Consider the following 19,801-nt stretch of genomic DNA (forward strand, 5'->3'; position numbering starts at 1 on the left):
TGCTTTAACAGCAAATTTGTGCATCACATCCATAGGACCAGACCTAGGGGAGGCCTTGACGGGACCCCCACCCCGACTCTGGGAAAGAGTCTAAACATACAGGACTGGTTTAAGACCAGTCAGTGCTGCAGAGTTCAGGGAGTGCGAGGTGAGGCCCCAGGTGAGGTGCCCTCATCCTGGCACTTCCACTCTATGCAGCCCGGGATGCGGTCGACTGGATGTCTTCCCAGAAGGGTTTGCACATTGGCTATGGGGGTGGGGTGGGGATGGATAGTTCCGCAAACAGATCACCAGTACAGGGCTCTGGAAGGGCCCACAGGAACAGCTGGGTGGGGCGTCTGGGCCCCAAAGCTGGGGACAGGCTGCCCTCTGCTGGAGCCGCAGCAGAAGGCCGTCGGCCAGCCTCCAACACCAGCTGCAAGCTTGGGACCACCTGTCACCCAAAGCAGCCTCAGTGGGGAGGATGCCGGATGCACCTCCAGGGAATGAAGCTGGGTTAAGGCAGAGGCTGTTCCCAGAGACCGGTTGCTGGCCTGGAAGCCCCTCAGGGCAGCGTGGGGCAGGTGGAGGAGGCCCGCCTGCTGTGAGTGAGGCCAGGCCCCCTAAAACTGACCCCCCGCCAGGTTCATGATGAATCTCTCCACCCATCACTTTATTCCCTTTCTTGTCAGGATTGAGGCATATCAAAGCCAAGGGGGGCTGAGACCAAGCAGGACACACAGGGCCCTCCCAGTACACCCCCTCCCAGTCCCCCTTTTCCTGTCTGCAGAGAAAGGCTTTGTCTCCTGGGTCCTCCCTGATTCCTGAGTCAAGGGCAAAGCAGATGCTACCCCCTTGGAGAAGACACCCCTGCCAAGGCCAGCTCCCCGTTCCCGATTTTGGACACTTCGTGGGTTTCATTCCGCGTCCTGTGCACTTCGTGCCACGGCCTCTGTGAAGGCCTTAAATGCATTCACCCCTCTGGGGCGGGTCATTACTGCCATTTACAAATGACCCAACTGAAGCCAAGAACCAAACAGCGGCTTGGGATCTGGTTCAAGGTAGACGGCAGAGCAGGACAGAAAGGCAGGAGCTGGGTCTAGGCCCGCCTCCTGCACCACCCACCTGACACTCTTCCTTCGCTGCCATGGGCTGGTGGTGCGGGGCGGAGCAGCGCCCGCACTCTTACCCTGCATACTTGGCACAGGTCTGGGTGCTGTCTGACCTGACCCTCCCATCAGCAGTAAGCAGTGGTTATGTGACCCCTTTATCCTACAGAAGTAGTGAATATGTAAGTGACATATTCAAAGGCACTGCCAGTGGTGGAACCAAGGCTGGAACCAGCTGTGTGACCCTGGGCCCGCCTCCTCCCCCTGGGCGTCAGCCTCTCCCATGTGAATGGAGATGTGACCTCGATTAAGTCCAAAGAAGTGCTTCTCAGGCCTGAGAACCTCCTGGGGATCTTGTGAAGCTGAGACTCCAGCTCGGCTGTTGGGTGGGGCCTGAGACCCAGCGCCTCCTGTGGGCTCCCAGGGGAGGGAGGTGCTGAGGCTGTGGCTTCCAGGCCATCCTGGGCAGTCGGGGCACCTGCCAGCTCTGATGTTCTGCATTTATGGGCCTGGGGAGCCTCCTCCCAGAGGCCATGGAGATTCCGGAGGCTGGTAATGGTGAATAAAGTGCTTAGTGGGCATTTTCTGCCCCAGCTGAGCCCCTGGCCCTTCCACTCTGTGACCTCGTCCCGACCCTCTGGAGGGCTCCTGGGCCACTCCCACTCGGGGTTACTCCTCCCAGCCCCCCTGCTCACCCTGTTCCCTGGTAGAACTCAGCTCACACCCAGGGCCCACACCAATGCTCCTCTCCACGGACATGCCAGGAGCTTCCTCCCTCCCCCTGCTCCTCCACCTCCTCACTTCTCCTGGACCCCAGTCCCAGGCTGGACAGCTACAGCCATCTCTGACTGATCTTGACAAAGGCACCTGTAGGAACATCTCACTTATCAAGTGATGAAGGTGAAAGTTCATAATCCTCACTACGCGATGTTGGAAACCAAGGGCAAGCAGGGAAAACAGTCCTCTCACGCAGGAGGAGCTCCTAGGACCTGGCTCCCTTCCCCTCCATCACCCCCACCCATTTCAAGTCCATGAACCGGCTGCCCTTTAGGAGGAGACAGAAGAGCTACCTGCCAGTGCAGAAAGTGCCAGGGCGGGACAGGGACTTTCAGTCCCTGGGCAGACCCCGCACATGGTCCCCTGTCCATGACCCCTGCCCCTCCCTCTTCTGGGTGCAAATGTGTGTGAGCCAAGACCAAGCTGAGCGGCTCTTGTTTCCGGGGTTGGGGGCCTGGAGGGTGGAAGAAGATACTTTCTTGTCTTAAACTTTTTTTTTGTTGGTTGTTGTGGACCATTTTTTAAGTCTTAATTGAATTTGTTACAATATTGCTTTTGTTTTGGGTTTGGTTTTTTAGCCACAAGTCATGTGGGATCTCAGTTCCCCAACCAGGGATCATCCAACCACACCCTCCACACAGGAAGGTGAAGCCCTAACCACTGGACAAGGAAGTCTCTGTCTTGAATTTTCTACAGCAGCCGTGCATTCAAGTGTTGCTCACACTTCAGATCCATTAGCATTGTGAAAAGGCAATTAAAAACACAGCTAGAAGCAGGCGACGTGCCCGAGTCTGCCCAGCGGTGCCGGCAGGCTGGCTGCGGCCTCTGGTCCCTGGGCAGCAGCCAGGCTTCTGATGGGGTCGCCTGGACCCGAGGCCCCAAGGGAGAGCTGCTCCGGGCTCCTCCGGCAGGGGCACCCAGACACCACAGCTACGTGGGAGAGGTGACCCAGCAGGCCGGGGCCTGACGCCCGAGGGCAGCCTCCGCCGACCCGAGCGGGGATCAGAGGCGTCAAGCCCAGACGGGAGAGGGGCAGTGGGCGCTCTCCAGACGAGGGAGCCTGGGTGAATCAGGAAAGTCACTGGGCTGGAAAGCGATTAAAGGGTGAGCGTGGGAGGGGATTTCCACGGAGAGCGACCGGCCCAGAGCAAGTCCAGGCGGGCCAGCTGCAGGCCGCGGCCCTCCTGAGGGTTGTTGCAATGCTGCCCATAAAACCCAGATCCGTGGAGACTTGAGGCCTTGATCTGGTTTCTTTTTTCTTATGTTGCCCTTTAGAAAAACGGATCCAAGGAAACCCCAAAGCTCTAGAACAAAGCGCTCTCCATCAAAGGGGTGTGAGCAGTCGGGGGACGTCTCTGGGAGAGGCCAGCTGGGGGTGTCCCCAGACGGGTGGGCTTGGGGGGACCCGGCTGTGAGGTGACCCACCTTCCTCCGCGTCCTGGGACTGCGGAGGAGACTGTGGGGGAGAAGACTCGCTCCTGCCGTCTCTCCAGAAGGACGACAGCGCATCCTCCCAGACAACGCCGGACACCGGAGGCTGAGGTTAGAGAGGGAACAGACTTGTCTCAGGGGTCACGTATCCACTACTACAGACTGCTCTGATCTCCCCTGTGACCATCTAGGGGCTGTTACTGTCATTTTAAATAATATACCTGGACCTCGCTTTATCAGTTCATTTACTGTAGGTAGTGTTTACTGACTCCTGATAATGAAAGAATGGGAAATTCTTCTGTTATCTTTCTTCCTTCCAATTTTTGTTGGTTCCATTTCCGTTTTATCCAGTCACTCAGCAGCTACGCACTGAGGCCCTACTGTGTGCCAGATGACATGCTGGGTGCTGGGTCCACAGGGTCAAGAAAACACACGAAATTCCCGGCTGGCATGGGGCCTGCATTCTAATAGAGGGGGTGGATAGTAAGTAAGGAAAACATCAAGACTTTCAGAGGGAAATCAGGCAGGGAAGGAGACACAGTGTATGTGTGTGTGTGTGTGTGTGTGTGTGTGTGAGGGAGAGAGAATGAATGTGTGTCTTTGTGACTGTGTGTGTGACTGTGTCTGTGTGTGTGACTGTGTTTGTGTGTGTGTGACTGTGTGCCTTTGTGTCTGTGAGTGTGACTCTGTGTGTGTGAGTGGGACTGTGTGGGGAGGTTTCAGCAGGGTGGTGGGACAACCTCCCAGAGAAGGTGCTGCCTGAGTACAGAGCTGTGTGAGGGGAGGAGACAAACCCCGAGATGCTGGTGGGGGGCCCCCCCCGCAGTCCAGGTGGGGAGGAGCCATGGCCCCGGGGGAGGGCTGGTGGGGAGGTCTGCGAGCTGAGAGGGGCAGCTCCCCGGGCTGCGTCACAGGCCGCAGGCTCTGAAGAGTTATGAGCAAAGGGGTGACTTGCGCTCCCTTCAGTCTAAGTTTGTCCGGCGTTAATACACATCTTCTTTGTAAATAAATTAATCATCAGTGCTTGTTCTATGGACTGAGCCTCATGATCAATGAGCACTAAAGTGAATTTACAATAAGATTAAGTAAATACTGTAGAAAACAGCAGAGATTTTACTCCCGGTTCCTCTCTGGCCCTGCTCTTGCCTCCAGCCCACCTCGTCCCATCTTCCTTTCCATTCCATTCCGGGCAGTCCCCTGGAGTGGACTGGATGCCTGCAGCTCAGGGCATCTCTAGGGCACTGGTCCCGGGACCGTTTTGTAGTCCAGCCCATTGCAGCTGCTGCAGACAGATGGACGAAGGGAGCAGACCAGCTTCCCTGGGGGAGTGGGTGCCTACGGAGGGTAGAAGGCTGGCACACGGGGACGTTCTGTGCAGCAGTCCTGCGTCGGGTCAGGTACAGAACTGAGGGAGTGCGACCAGGACCCAGCCAGGCCCCGGCCAGGCCCCAGCAGCTGAGCGCCAGCGCTGTGCCCAGGGCTGTGTTCCCTGGGGTGCTGTTCCCGGGGGCGGGGTCCAGATGCTCTGGCAGGCAGGGGCTGTCAGCACTAGCCCTTTGCCCCTCTGGAGCCGTCAGAGGCTCAAGTAATCCAGCTGGGGTCTGAACCTCTCCCAGATGGGGCCACCAGCAGAGATCAGCTCTGGGGAAAGATTTAGTGAGCCATCTCTCCTCATCCCTGACAGACCTGGAGGGCGGGACTCCCAGGTCCTGAGGATCTACGCAGGCCCCCGGGAGCTGTGGGCTGGGAACCGAGGCTTAGCTGCCAATGACCTGCCGTTTCCATGAGAGGGGACACCCTGCTGAGTTCCCTCCTGTGGCCCTCCCTTTACCCCAGTGCTCCTGTCTTTTTCCAGCCCACACTCCTGTGTCCAAAGGCCTGGCGCTTCTCCACCCAGTCAGCTGAAGAGGAGAGTGGGGGTGGCTAGTTCCCACCTAAAAGGAAAGCTGTGTCCCCAGATGCCGACACAGGGGTGGTCCTCTCAGCCACCAGAGTCTCGCCCAGTTTTGTCATTTAGAAGCTGTGTGACTTCATCTAGGTTGCTCCGCCTCTGATCTCATCGGTCAAGAGACTCAAACACATGTGAGGGTGCTCTGCAAACATTTAAAGCCCGCACGTTTGTGAAATCCCCTGGGTCTGGAGAGAGCACCAGTGTGTCCCAGGCCTGGAGAGGGAGGGGTGACCGACAGAAACCAGCTGGAGCAGAGCTGGTCTGGAGCTAGCTCACGATTCTAGATTATGCAGGTCTCAGCCGTCCTGGCGGGCGCCCCCAGGAGACGCCTATGCAGGACCGGGGTCAGGGCCTGGGCGGGGCCTGGGAGCCCCAGGAGGGTGTGGCCGGCAGACAGGCTGAGACCTGGGCTCCCTAAGGCCGGCCAAGGCCCTCACTTGAGCTCCCCCCTCTGCCGCCTCAAACATTACCAGTCTTGATGGCCTCTCTTCTCTCACGGCCAACCACGCCCTCTCTGGGAGGGTTGGGGGCTAGCTGGCCCACATGCGCATGTGGGCGTGTGCGGGCACGTCTCCTGTGGGCTGCAGAGCTGTGGGTGGGAACTGACAGCCCTGACCTGGATGCTGGGGGGGTGCCCCCCTCCCCTGGACACGCTCTGTTCCCGTTAGGCTCCGTGTCACTGGGCAGAAGGGTGCAAACACAAGATGTGGGCACAGCATCGTTGCTGCCTACTGCTATTCCCATAATGACCCACTGCTAACAAGGGTATGTAGGAACAGGCTCTTAAGAGACGGGAAGTCCCGGGGGAACGGGCCAACATAGGGTAGCATGATGACCCGGGAGAGCCTAGACTAGTCTCAGGGTTCCCATCTTCTTTTGAAGTCAGTAAAAGTCGGGGAAGGAGTAATGACTTTTTTTCAATTAATTTTTTTGGGCAGCACCATGCAGGCAATGGCACCCCACTCCAGTACTCTTGCCTGGAAAATCCCATGGGCAGAGGAGCCTAGTGGGCTGCCGTCTATGGGGTCGCACAGAGTCCGACATGACTGAAGCGACTTAGCAGCAGCAGCAGCAGCATGCACCTTGCGGAATCTTAATTCCCTGACAGAGGCCCCACAGCAGTGAAACCCTGGAGTCCTAAGGACTGGGCCGCCAGGGAATTCCCTGGAATATTTCTTGAGCCTCCTTCCTGTGCTGTCACAGATGTTATCTTGCTCATTAGAGTTCCCGGAGATCAAAGCCAGTTAACCCTCCTGCTTGACAGATGAGGAAATTGAAAGATAATGAAAGTGGGCAGGACACAGCCAAGGGGAGGAGTTGGGGTCGCAGAGCTGGACAGGGCTGAGAAGCAACCGCAAAGGTGGTGTCCGCGGGAGGCTCTCCAGGCGGCAGAGAGAGGGGAGCCTTCAGCTGAGTATGGGGGGGGGGTGGCCAACGGTGACCTGAACCTCGGAGAAGAGGCAACTGGCCCCGTCGGCCAGGCCTGGCTCCCCCAGGCCCAGGTCTAAGTGGGCGGAGCGCAGCTCTGTCAGGGGCGGTCCCAGGTCGGGTGCAGACCCGGTCCTTCCTCCTCCCCCGGGAGGGGAGGCTGAGGGGCCTCAGGCTCCTGCCTCCTAAACCACATGGGGATGGAAGCGGGCGCGGGAGGGTGGGCCATCCAAGCAGAGACCGCTGTGGGCAGCCTGTCTGGGGCCCCCACACGGAGAAATCTGCCCAAGGCGGGAGGAACCCAGCTTAGCCTGATCCCCCCCTTGCCCACCCCCCCCCACCCCGCCCAAACCCCAGGACCGTCTTCATTTTTCTGATTGCGCAATGCCAAGGGGCAACTGGCCAAGCGAGGAGGAGGGTCAGTAGCTGGGGCAGGGTTCCCGTGGCCTGGGAAGCTCCAGCAGCTGTCTGGCAACCCCCCCACCCCCGGCGAGACTCAGCCGTGCCGGTGGGAGACCACGAAACAGGCCCCTCCCAAGCGGCTAGGCCTCTAGTCTAGACGACAACCCTTCCTTCCTCTTCCCACGCCCCGAGTCCAAGGCCTGGAGGTCCCCGGGAGCGGTGGACTAAAGGCCCGAAGGCCCGAGCGGTGGGACAGCAGCCCCCTCGGTCTCCGCCCCCGCCCACCCCCGCCCCACGCCCAAAACCCGCAGGGTGACCGCGCCCCGCCCCCGGGCGGGCCGGGCGCGCTGGAATGCGCGGCGGCGCAGGAGGCAAGGGGCGGGCACCGGACATGTGAGGGCACATCCCGCGAGCTGCCGCCCGGCGCGCAGACGGCCCAGGAAGGAGCGGGCGAGCGGGCTGCCGGGCTCGGGGGCTCTGGAGCCCGGGGCCGGGGCGGCGCGGCGCGGCGCGGCGGCCAGGGCCGAGGCGGGGCCCGACAGGCACCAGGCGCGCCGGCCTGGCGGCGGGGAGAGCCGGCGGGGCGCAGCGCGGCCTGGCCGCGGCACCGCGCGCTCCCATGACGGCGGCCGTGCTCCGGGAGGGCGTGCTGGAGAAGCGCAGCGGCGGGCTGCTGCAGCAGTGGAAACGCAAGCGCTGCGTGCTCACCGAGCGCGGGCTACAGCTCTTCGAGGCCAAGGGCGCGGGCGGCCGGCCCAAGGAGCTCAGCTTCGCCCGCATCAAGGCCGTGGAGTGCGTGGAAAGCACCGGCCGCCACACCTACTTCACGCTGGTGACCGAGGGCGGCGGCGAGATCGACTTCCGCTGCCCCCCGGAGGACCCGGGCTGGAACGCGCAGATCACCCTCGGCCTGGTCAAGTTCAAGAACCAGCAGGCCATCCAGACCGTGCGCGCCCGGCAGAGCCTCGGGGCCGGGGCGCTGGTGTCCTAGAGCGCGGGGGCGCGCCTGGCCTGCCCGAGGTCGTGCCAGGTGAGCTCCCGGGTCCGAGCCCCCCTCCTGTCTGGCCCTCCTGTCGCCTCTTTCCCCGCCGGAGGAAATGGGGGCCCCAACCTTTGAGCCCCCTCCAGGCTGGGCCGTCCGAGGGCCAGCGGGAAGGGAGAAACCTGGGGGAACGCCCAGGAGTCCAGCCTGGAGCTGAACGCCGGCCTCCCCCGGGTGCTGGCGGGCTGACTGTGACCTCCGTGTCCGAGAGGAGGGTGGGCCGGCAGCCTCCCGAGGCTGGCTCTGGCCTGACTCCGGGAGGAGGCTGGCGGACAGGCCGCGGGGCCTCCACCCCTGCCAGGGCGGGGCTCCTGGGCTGAGGGAGCGGGGTGGGGGTGGGGCAGAGAGGGCTGGGCTTGCCCCCACTTTCTGCTGGGATGACTGTCGCCCTCGAGTTGGAGCGTGGAATTGTGGCAGGAAGACTCCCTCAGCGGCAGGGTGCTCAGGGTTGGGACGGGAACCAAGAAGCCAGTAATCCCCAGGTGGGACTTTGGGGCGGGGGCTGGGCTGGACCTGGGACCCCCCCCCCTAAGGCCGAGCTGTTTGGGAATCCAGGAGATTTAGGAGGTTTTCAGGCAGGCCACTCCAGCCAGGGGAGGTGGGCCTGTCCACCTGCCCCTGGTGTCCAGCATGTGGGCTGGGCAGAGAAGGGGCCTGGAGGAAGGGCTGGGCCCTGGCGGTGGGTGGCTCGGGCCACAGTCTGTTGTCTGTGATGCCGTGATCTTCTGTGGGCCGTAGGGCAGGGGCAGGGGGCAGGCCTGTGGTCAGGAAAGCGGGGCAGGGACCAGGGCGGAACCAGAAGCCCTGGCTCACCCACCCAGGAGGAAGGGTCTAGTTTGTCTTTCTGGAAGGAAACTGACGTTACCCCCCGCCCCCCGAGCCCAGCCCACCCATTGATGGCCTCTCACTGCGGTGGGGAGCCCTATGCAGTGGGGGGCCCCGAGCTGCTGGCTGACAGGCAGACCCCGGGCCTTTGAGCTGGATCTCTTTTGCCCCTGACCTCAGGGACCCGGAGGGAGCAGCTCCCTGCGGGGGTCACAGGGGGGTGTTCTGAAATGCGGGAGCAGGTCCGGGGACTCTGCACAAACAGCTCCTGTGGACACGCTCCCCACCACACCTGCTTCCGCCCTGATGGCTGTGCTTCCTCTCCAGCTTCTGGGCCCCCATCGGCTCTCGGAGCGTGACTGTGCTCCTGACTGTGCTCCGAGTGGCGAGGCTGCGGCTGCGGACACCCCCGTGGAGGAGGCGTTGGAGTCACGGGTCAGCGGGAGCCAGCAAGGAGGGGGACAGCCACGGAGAGCTGAGGATGAGGATTCGGCCCCGGGCGCTCAGGCTCTCAGGACGTGCCTGTCCCAGGCCCAGCCTCTGAGCTCCAGCAAAGCCCCGACCCGCTGCGGCCCTATTGTCTACTCTGCAGACTGTCCGACCCAGGCTTGGTGCTGTGCCTGCAGGAGGGCGGCCCCCGGGATCGCTGAGCCACCATCTTAGGACTTGAGAGGCCCGCCTGGGGACCACGAGACGAACCCCCCAGGCTCAGCTCTGGATTCACCGAGGCCCACTCTTGGGGTCGTCTGCTGCTTGGGTCCTTTTCGGGACCCCCACCCCTCCAGGCCCCTCTTTGCACACTTCTTCCCCCCTCCTGCCCATCTTCCCCGCACTGCCGTGCCAGGCCTGGAGGTGGTGGGGTGGGTAGAGGCTCAGCCATTACCATTTCACACCTGTCCCAGAATCTGATACCCTGCAGAGGGCAGTGACCACGCTGTTCTCCGAATGAGAGTCTTTCCCACAAAGACCTGGTATTGGGAACATCCCTCTCCTTGCCTCCACTTTCCCAAGGTAAACCCCATCCTGAAATCTCTAGCCTGGGGAGGCAGAGACCCTGCAATCCAGAGAACACAGCCTCAGAGGTGCTGGAGGAGGGACCCTGGGGCCTGCATAGGCCACTGTGGCCTCTGCTGTCCTCCTGGGAGGCAGCCGTGTCTCCCCAGTGGGGCTCGTCCCTTCGTCACTCACACACTTGGGCCTGCTCCACTGACATCACAAGTCTTCTCCACGTGATGGTTTAAAAGGAATCGTTTCAGCAGCAGAGAAATGGAGGTGGAGACAGCGCTACCCTGAGTGACACAGGGACGGCCCGTTGGCTGACCCACGTCCGGCCTGCCCTGTTGCCGTGTGGCGGCTTCAGAGTCCGATGGGGCAGGGAGGCCGAGTGTCCACCACAGGGGTCTGGAAGCCGCTTCCAGCCCTCTTGCTCCCCGCAGGCTCCTCCTCCCATCCGGTTACGACTCCTGTCCTTTGTCCCCGTCCCCCAGAGCCCTCTGCAGCTTCTCTTTTCTCCAATATGTGAACCTCATCTTACAATTGAATAAGAACTTAAGGTACAAAGACACTTTTACAGATGCCTCATTTGTGCTCATTAGGCTGTCCACCCAGCCCACGATGCAAATAAGCACCCCCGCCCGGGCTGGCTCTCGCTGTGATCAGTCGGTGGTGTCTGCCTTGAGCCTCGGGAGAGAGTGTGGAGGCCAACGGCTCTGTGTGTGGGTGGAGGGCGAGAGACCTTGGTGTTGCCACTGCGTCCTGGACTCAAGCTATGTGAAAGGCTTGGCTTCATTCTACTGTAAAACAGCAGCTTCTAAGATAGATCCTGGCTTTTTCCAGCAAACCGAGGGAGGTGTCCAGACACTCAGAAATGGGAGTGTGTTTGTGAGCAGATGGGATCAGGGTGTGGGACATGCTTGTCTGGCAAACAAGCCTCTTGCAGGCAGGCCCTGGGGGAGTGGAGACAGAGCACCTGGTCTGAGCTGAGTCCAGGAGGCGAGCAGTGGCCGCTGTGCCCTCGAGGGGCAGGTGCCGTGGGGGGTGTCCTCAGCAGAGCTGATGGGGGGTCATCCTGGAAGGCTGGCTGTGCAGAGTAGTGAGGGGCATGGCCGGTGTCGGGGGAGCTTCAGCTCTTGGCCCTCTCTGCTTTTGGGGAACACCGCCCTGTCGGCTCCAAGTATCCTTTGGTTCCTGTCCAAGCCCACTTGGGCTGCTCCCTTTGCTAGGAGGTCCTGGCCCCTCTAAGGTTTGTGCTGTGGGTCCTGGCATGGAGTATGCTGGAGCAGCTGGTGGATGTCTAGAAAGGGAGAAGCACTAGGAACCCCAGAGCGGGTGGGGCTCAGACGTTCCTGGGGTGTCTGCTGGGGAAGAAGGCCCTCTCCTGGGATCAGGGGTACCCTCATGCTCTGCCGAGGGGGAGGAGCCTGGGCCCCGTGCCAACCCCCGGGAGTGCTCAGCTGCACTGCTGAACGGGGTCAGGGCCCCCCGGGGGCCCTGAGAGGCCCGGCTGTGCCCTGTCTACAGACAGGCACAGGGTGGAAAAACCTCGCTCACAGGAGGCCTGGGTGGGGCCTCGCCACTCTGCTTGCCCGGCCGCCCTGGCCTCATCCCTGCCAACCCCTGAGTCATCAGTGGGAAAGTAAGGCAGGGCGAGTTCTTGCAGGTGGGGGTGGGGGCCTCTGTTCAGGTGAGCAGGGTTGGGTGGAGGCTCAAACAGCCATCCTGTGGCGGGGACTCGGGGTGGCGGGCGGGAGCCTCCGGAAGCGGGGGTCTGCAGCAGGGGGAGCAGGCACTGTGCCCCGACCCGGAGGCCCTCTCCCAGAGCTGGGGGTGCAGAGGCACCTTGGCGGTGTGCCCACCAGGCCCAGTGCAGGGGCCCTGGCAGACCCTGGCCTGCCGTGCACCTTGCTGCAGTAGTCTGGGCTGCCCCTCCCAACTGCCAGAGTGTACCGCCTGGGACGCGGCTCACCCTCCCGACTGGAACCTTCCCTGGTGCCCAGAGGACGTCCCGGCTCCCAGGGGGTGTGCCCTCCACGGCCAGGCATCTCCTGTGTCCGTCCCCACGCCCGCAGCTGGGACCCCTGCACAGGACAGGCGGGGGCCCTTGTACCCTCACTGCCCCCCGCCCTGGGGACTCTCCCTGCTCTGTTCAGGCCTCAGAACCTCCCTGCTCCTCGGCCATGGCCCCCCGTCACCACTGGGGACGGCCACTCCCGCCCTTCTTGCGCGCCACTGAGTCCCTGGGACTCGGTAGGTGCCTCGTCATCTCGACGGTGACTGAGCTGACTGACTCCACGGGCCCACGTCAGCACAAGGGAGTCATCCAGCCACGGAGGCTGTGGATTCAGAAACAGGTTATGTGACCTGCTAGGCGTCCCAGCGGCTCACCGGTGGGTCCTGGATGTGTGCCCTGAGTCCATGCCAGACAAGCCCTTCTCGTAGGGTTAGCGGGCGAGTGGCCAGGGAGAGGGGCTCGCAGGCAGGTGGAGAGGGTGAGAGCAGAGGCTGGGGGCTGAGAAGGGGCATCGGGGGGCCTGTGTGGAGGGCACTCGCGGAGGGACACTGCAGTCAGGCCTTGACACAGCACTGGGTCCAACTCCAGGAGGGGACCAGCAATGGGCCCCTGCACTTGGGAGGGTCTGCATGAGCTCGCAGGGGCAGCCCTGGGCAGGACCCCCTGGGGCAGCAGAAGGGCCTGGGGCGGGGCAGTGCGTGTACTGTGTTGGCTCGAATGCTCCGTCTCACGACCTGGGCACAGGGCCCGTCCTGAGGGTGAGGCCTGGGCTCTGCTGATGGACCCTGTGCTGCGTAGCCTGCTCCTGAGACCCACAGGCGGCCCACCTGCTGCCGGGGTGAGCGGGGACTCCCCTGGTTTCAGCACTGAAAGCTCTGTGTCCCCAGAATGCCGCAGGCCGTCAGTCACCCTCCTCCGCACTGCCCAGGGTCAGGAAGCCTGGCCCCCCGCTTTCCTGATTTCAGCTGTCAGGCCTGCCCTTGGCCCAGGGCCCCGGGAAGGTCCCCCACAGAGTCCTGGGCTGTGAGCTGCGGGGCAGGGGCCCAGGGCACTGCCACCCCCGCTCCGGCCAGTGGGGCGTCCTGCATCCTCAGGACACACAGACTCCTGGCCGCAGGGAGGAGGGGGTGTCCCCAGGCTGCCCAGTCAGCTCTGCCTCTGCTTCATCAGTGCTGAGCCCGCCCCCCTGATTCTGCCTCCCAGAGGTCAGGGAATGCAGGGGAGATGTGGCCGGGGCAGAGGTGCCAGGGCTGAGCAAGGTGAGTTGGTGCAGATCGCGGGTGCAGCAGGGAGCACAGAGGAGGTGCTGACTTGGGGCCGCTGGCCTGGTCCCCGCTTCTTCCTCCAGGCAAGGGAGAGCCTGTTGCCAAGCTGCTGTTCTTACACATAATCCTTTATTTTATTACAGACATCCATTCATTGAGGCAACTGTGAAAGGATAGAAAATTATAAAGAAGGAAACAAACGTCACCTTGGTGTTTCCATCTTTCAGGGGTCATCTTTGTCAGCTTTTCGCTGTATTTCCCTCAACACTGACTCCTCTCTAAGTGTGTGTGATGCTTAACTGTCACCTGGTTTGCGCCACGCAGGGTCGCACTGTGGGTGCTCTGTGTCTTCATTTCTCACGTGTTGTCCGCTGCTATGAGGCCGCGACAGGGAGCGCTTCTACTGCTGTTTGTTTGCCATCCAGCCCCTCCTCAGCTGGAAACCCCCACGCCCTTTAATGCTTATCTCTGTGTATAAGGATGCAAAGAACATTTGCCTATTTGAATCTCTCTGTGCCTCTGGATGTTTCTTTCTGAGAATATTGTTTTTTAATTTAAATTTTCTTTTTTTTTTTTAATTGAAGTACTTGAAGTACACTTTTGAAGTGCATTCTCTTAAAAAATTACGTTTCAGGTGTAAAATATAGTGACTCACAATTTTCAAAAGTTATGCTGCATTCACAGTTTATTATGAAACATTGGCTCTACTCCTTATTGTGTGTGTATCCTTGTAGCTTATTGACTTTATGCATAATAGTTCCGTCCTCTTCATCGCCTACCCCTGGGTCAGCCCTGACTTCCTCCCGTTCTCTGTATCCGCGAGTCTGCTCCTTTTCCGTCATGTGTGCGAGTTTGTTGTATTTTCTAGACTCCACATGTAAGAGGCATCACACCGTATTCTTCAGGAGAATCCGTGCCGTGCCATGGCTTCATGAGAGCCGGGGAGTGCGGGCATGCTCCTTGAGGAGGCTGGTGGTCGCAGAAGACAGAGATGGATGGTGGGGGCCGGGGCGCAGGAGGGATACGGGTGAGGGGCTGGTGCGGAAGCAGCGCTGTGGGCCGGGTCTGGAGCCCGACCCGAGCAGGCGTACGGGCGGCAGCTGAAGCCTGAGCCCTGATCACAGCCCCGAGTGCGAACCCCGACCGTGTCTGCTTGCTGACATGGTCTGCCTCCTGGATCGCCGTGAGTCGTGTGGAGAGAGCGCCTGTAAAAGGGACAGCACTTGGGGTGCACAGGCCATCTGCGGGCACAGCCCCGGGTCACTCTCCACCAGCACTGCTAACCAGGCCCCTCTCCAGAGGCCCAGAGCCCTGCGAGCTCACACACACACGCACGCACACACACACAGGCACTCACCTGCACGTACACACGCACACACGTGCACACGCATGTGCACACACACGCAGACACACACACGTGCACAAGCATGTGCACACACACACACACACACACGGGGACGCCCCTCAGCTCTGGCTTCCTGCTGACCCCTGTGCTCTCCCTGAGCCCCCTGCTCCTTCAAAACTCAGCTCGGGAGCGCCGCTGGTGGGCAGACCCCATGCAGCCCCGCCGGTGTCTGCCTCTGAGGGGCTCGTGTGGATGCTGCTTCTCAAGAGTGACTGGCCTAGAGACTGGACGGATGTCTCGCCCACACAGTGAGGGCTCCTGAAGGCCTGAGCGTCCGTCTTGCTCGCTGCCTCCGCTCATCCTAGCTCCTTTTTAAGTTTTATTATCTCTTTATTTTTAAATGTTTTTGTTTTTTGCTCATGTTATGTGGCCTGTGGGATCCTGGTTCCCTGACCAAGAATCAAACCTATGCCCCCTGCATTGGGAGCCTGGACTCTTAACCGCTGGACCGCCAGTGACGTCCCTCTTCCAGCCTGCTTTTGAAGGAAACGCTGTGTTGGGCAGGTCCGTGTCGCAGGACTGAGCGTGGCCAACAAGCTGGTCCCAGCGACAATCATGTACGTTTGGAAGCAGGTCCCTCGTGGTTGGACCTTCAGACAAGAGCCCCTCCTGGCCGACATCCTGACCGCTGTCCTGCGATGCCCTGGGGCAGAGGCCCACCAGGCACGTCCAGGCCTCCAGCCCTTGGGGACTGAGACGACACCTGGCCTTGCTGCTGTGGCCATCCCCACGTGAAGCAGACAGGCCGGCCTCATGCATGCCCACCACGGCATCTCCCTGAGGGCTCCCCTTCCCTGGCGCCCCTGTGGGAGGCCCAGGCTGTGTGGGGGGCATCCAGCTGCAGCGCGGGGCTCTCCTTGTCCCCGAGAACAGCATCTCCCCGCAGCACGGGCGTGGCAGTCCCCCAGAGGGAGAGGCTGTCACCCCCACCAGCCCACCCTGCCCATGGGGACCGCTGCGTCACAGGCCTGTCCTGCAGACACAACCCCATCCAGGCTGATGGTCCCTGGCCTGGGCCTGCACTCACAGGTATGATGCAGGCAATCAGCCCCAGCATCGTTTACTGGGGGACTTAAAATGGTCCACCCTGCCTCCAGCCAGGACGGGGCCAGGTGTGCCTGGGGAGGACCCCAGCAGGACCCCCGGGCACGCGGGCCTTCGCTTCAGTTGTTACCAGCACCCAAGAGGCCTTTGTTCAGAGCTGGACTCTGCCGGCGCTGGGAAGGCGCACCCAGCACAGCCTGTTTACCCAGCTCCTCCTCAGCAGACGGTGGGTGTCTGGGGGGCGGGCCTGTTTATCTTTGGCAGAGACTAAATCCTGGATGAACGGCCGGGTGAGGCCAGAGGCTTCCAGCTGTCCAGTCACCCCTCTCCACCTCTCCCGACGCTGGATCCCCTGAGAAAGTTACAGTGGTTCAAGGGCTGTTAGGATATCGCTCACCTTGGGGACCGTGGTCACTAGTCTTCAAGGAACTGGACTGGGAGGGGAGGCCGCTCACTGGGCGGGGACCAGACTGACGGCTTCCCAGCTGTGTGCAGGTGCGCAGCGTCACGGGGTCCCGTCCCTGCCGCCTCGTTTGGTCTCCCACCGCTGGGAGCAGAGAGGATCTGTCTCTGCAGAGAGAGAAATGGAGACTCAGAGACACTGGTCGCTTGCTCAAAGTCACACAGTGCTGACCTGCTGTGGGGTCTGCACCCAGGTCTGTGAGCCTGGAACTGGCCGGGACGAGGCTGGGAGGCCTGGGGGCCCGCAGGAGGGACTGCGATGGGTGTTGTGAGGTGGGCCCAAGCAAAGGTTTGGGCATTTATGCCCCTGCCTGGGAGACTTGGGGTGGTGGTGGGGCTGTCATTGGGTTTTACTGAAGGCTGATGAGGGCAGGGCTCTGCTGGGTGTGTGGGAAAAACTAAATAATTCAGTAATAAAGCAGGAAGGCTGCATTAACTGCCTGGAGCCTTGTGGGGTGGACACACGTGCTGAGCCCTGGCCCCAGCCTTGTGGGCTGGTCTGGGGTGTGAGGCGGCCATGGGCCCTGGCCTGCCCCGCCAGCGCCCGAGAAAAAGATGAGAGTCCCAGAGGCTCCTCATGGAACAGACAGCCGGTGGACCGCAGCTCCTGAGCCCCCTCGCCAGCTCCTTCCCCCTGGGCCCTGGGGGTGGTTGGAAGTTCAGCTCTCTGGTGGACCAGGCTGGCCGCTCACCCTCGGGCCCAGTGCTTGGTGGGTCACCTGGAGGTCTTGGAGGCAGGGTGGCACTGGGCAGCAAGCTGGGGGCCGGGAGCTGGCTCTTGGTGGGGCTTGAGGGGGCCTCCTTTGACCCGAATTGGGGGAGATGCTGAGCATCCAGCCCTCCCCGTTGGCCCTCGCCGTGGCCTTGGGCGCAGAGGGTGCTCTGCAGATGAGGAAGCAGAGCTCAGAGAGGCCACCCTGGGATCCACCCCAGTGCCGGCGTGGGGACAGGACCTGGGCTGCATGTCTGAGTGTGTCCAGAGGCTGCCAGAGGGTGGGGCCGGAGTCCCAGGGCACTCCTGTCCCACCCACGCTCACCTTTGTCCCCTTCCCTGACACCCCCACCCCCCAGGGTCCGCCTCTGGGGCCCAGCTGAGCCTGCAGCACCTCGAGGAGTGGCCAGGGCCCCAGCCAGACAGCTGCGTTTACTCAGCTTTTCCTTGACATTCTACACACGCGAGCACTTGGCCGGTGCCCGGAATGCTGTTTATTGGAACAGTCTGTCTTTCGGGGCGCCTGCATCAATTGCCCCATTGTCCCTTCCTTTCCTGGACGTCTCAGGCTGGGGAGACCAGCGTCAGGGAGGGAGGTGCCCCTGCTGCCCTGGTGTGCAGGCACCACGGAGGTGCCAGGGCTGGGTGGGCGGCAGCGGCCTCGGGTCTCTTCTGGCCTAGTCACTTTTCTCTGTTGTGTTCTCAGGTCCCAGCGGAGCAACCAGGGGAGGGGAGAGCCCACCGTGCAGGTGATCAGGCGCTTCGTGAAGGGAGTGCCATTCCCAGTCCAGGGCCAGGGCTCAGCCCCGCGCTGCCCCCAGTAGCTGCGTGGCCTTGGGCAATTCAGCGTCCGCTCTGGGCCAGCTCCGAATCCAGGCTCTGCCCCTCACTGGTCAGATGCCAGTTGTTTGCCCTGATGAGCCTCAGTTTCTTGATCCATAAAATGGGCTGAATAACAGTCACTCCTCATTGTCTGTATTTGCAAAGCGGCCCACTTGCTAAAATGTATGTATCACCCCTGATCAGCACTTGTCGGGCTTTTGTGCCAGGTGGGTGAGAACTGTGAGACCCCTTCAGGCCGCGCTGCCAGCAGAGCTTCAGTGAGGTGGCAGCTGCCTCTGGTTTCCATCTCATACTGCAAACAAGCGGTTGGTGCCACGCTTCTTGCGTATTTGTGCTTTTGCGGGTGACTCCAGCGTTTGAGATGGCCCCCGAAGTTGGTGCTGCAGGGCTGTCTGGTGTCCTGAGCGTGAAGAAGCTGGGACATGGTTGATGGAGAAAATACATGTTAGATGAGCTTCGTTTGGGTGTGAGTTCTCAGGCTGTTGGCCCCGAGTTCAACGTCAATGAGCCAACGGCATGTATCAGATAAGGTGTCTGTAAACAGACACGCGTGAAGAAGGGCTGTAGCGACAGGCTGGATCCCTGGGACCCCGGCCCCGTGTCCCGTATGCCGAGGCTCTGGGTTTGCCGGGTCACATTGTCTGATGATGAAACAGAACCTTGAATGATGAGTCAGCGACACTCGTCACACAGGCTCCGGAGGCTCTGAAGTTCAACTGTGTGCAGCTGGCCGGTAGCTCTGGTGGTTGTTACTGGTCCATGATGCCTGGGTCCACAGGTCTGTCTCCTGACCCCTCAGCCTCATGAGGGTCACGTGCCCCCCAAAGTGCACACAGGGCGTCACGGCCAGACTGGCTGGGGCCTGGGGCATCTGGCCCGCACTCGCTCTGCCTGGTCCCCTGTGAGGCTCTCAGAGCCCTGGACACCCGCGCTCTTCGGATGTCTCCTCAGGAGGCTGGAGAGGCCCAATCCCAGCTCACAGGTGAGCTTTGAGTCCAGGGGCTGCATGAGCCGGCTGGGGCTCGCTCCTTTTGAGAACCGCACCTGCTCACTCTGGGGAGATGAGGGCTTCGGGGTCCCCGGGGAACCCTAAGGACAGCCACTCCCGCATGGGGCAGGCGGTAGGGCTCACGGCTTAGCCGTCCACCCACTGACCCTGCCCTTTGCCGGCCAGCTGTGGGCCGAGTCGCCAGCCCCCTCCCGTGGCACAGCTGCCTTCCTCCATCTGCCTCACGTCCTCTCGTGAGTTTAATCTGGTCAAATTAAGAGTCTTTACATAAGTGGACTCTGTAAACACTTTTCAGAACTGAGCCAGAATCATGTGTGGTGAACAGCATTCCCTTTTCCTGGCACTTTGGTTTCCTCCGACGCTAAGGTTCTCCCTGTTTGCCTGTGTGTCCACGACGCAGTGAGCCTCCGTTTTTCCCGTTGGCAGAGAGTGCTCAGGACATCGGAACACAGAGTCCCTTCCTCCCCTCCCCCTTCCTTTCCTTCCACCCCCCGCACCCCGACTCTCACCTGCGCGGGTCCTGCTGGACCTGGGAACCTTCTTTCTCACTGTCCGGGAATTCCCTCCACCTCTGCCTGGCACACAGCCCTCCCCTTCTGCAGGATGTTCATTCGGTGAAACCCAGGCTCCAGAAGCTTCTTGAGAAAAGAGACACAAGACTCTGAAGCTTCATGTATTTAAAAATATCTACACATGAAAAGATGCTCAACATCGCTCACAATTAGAGGAATGCAAATGAAAACTACAATGAGATGTCACCTCACAGCAGTCAGAATGGCCATCACCAAAGTCTACAAACAAATGCTGGAGAGGGTGTGGAGAAAAGGGAACGCTCTAGCACTGTTGGTGAAAATGTAAATTGATACAGCCACTATGGAAGATGGTATGGAGCTTCCTTAAAAAACTAGGAATAAAACCACTATCAGTTCAGTTTAGTTGCTCAGCCGTGTCTGCCTCTTTGCGACCCCGTGAATCCCACTCCCAGGCCTCCCTGTCCGTCACCAACTCCCACCACATGACCCAGCAATCCCACTCCCAGGCATGTACCCCGAGGAAACCGAGACTGAAAGAGACGCACGTGCCCCATTGTTCACTGCAGCGCTGTTT

The 19,801-nt window shown here is 61.1% G+C and overlaps 1 protein-coding gene across 1 annotated transcript; it reads left to right on the forward strand.

Moving 5' to 3' along the window:
• Positions 1-7,478: 7,478 nt before the first annotated feature.
• On the forward strand, positions 7,479-10,508 carry PHLDA3 (pleckstrin homology like domain family A member 3). Its single transcript, XM_024976949.2, has 2 exons — positions 7,479-8,107; positions 9,272-10,508. Exon 1 carries the CDS (start codon positions 7,697-7,699, stop codon positions 8,066-8,068), a length of 372 nt encoding a protein of 123 aa, XP_024832717.1. The 5' UTR covers positions 7,479-7,696; the 3' UTR covers positions 8,069-8,107; positions 9,272-10,508.
• Positions 10,509-19,801: the final 9,293 nt, after the last annotated feature.

This window comes from Bos taurus, chromosome 16 (assembly GCF_002263795.3).
Source record: "Bos taurus isolate L1 Dominette 01449 registration number 42190680 breed Hereford chromosome 16, ARS-UCD2.0, whole genome shotgun sequence".
Classification (NCBI taxonomy): domain Eukaryota; kingdom Metazoa; phylum Chordata; class Mammalia; order Artiodactyla; family Bovidae; genus Bos; species Bos taurus.

Bases quoted from the DNA above. Each gene is read 5' to 3' on its own strand.
- PHLDA3 (XM_024976949.2), top strand. From the start codon at position 7,697: ATGACGGCGGCCGTGCTCCGGGAGGGCGTGCTGGAGAAGCGCAGCGGC.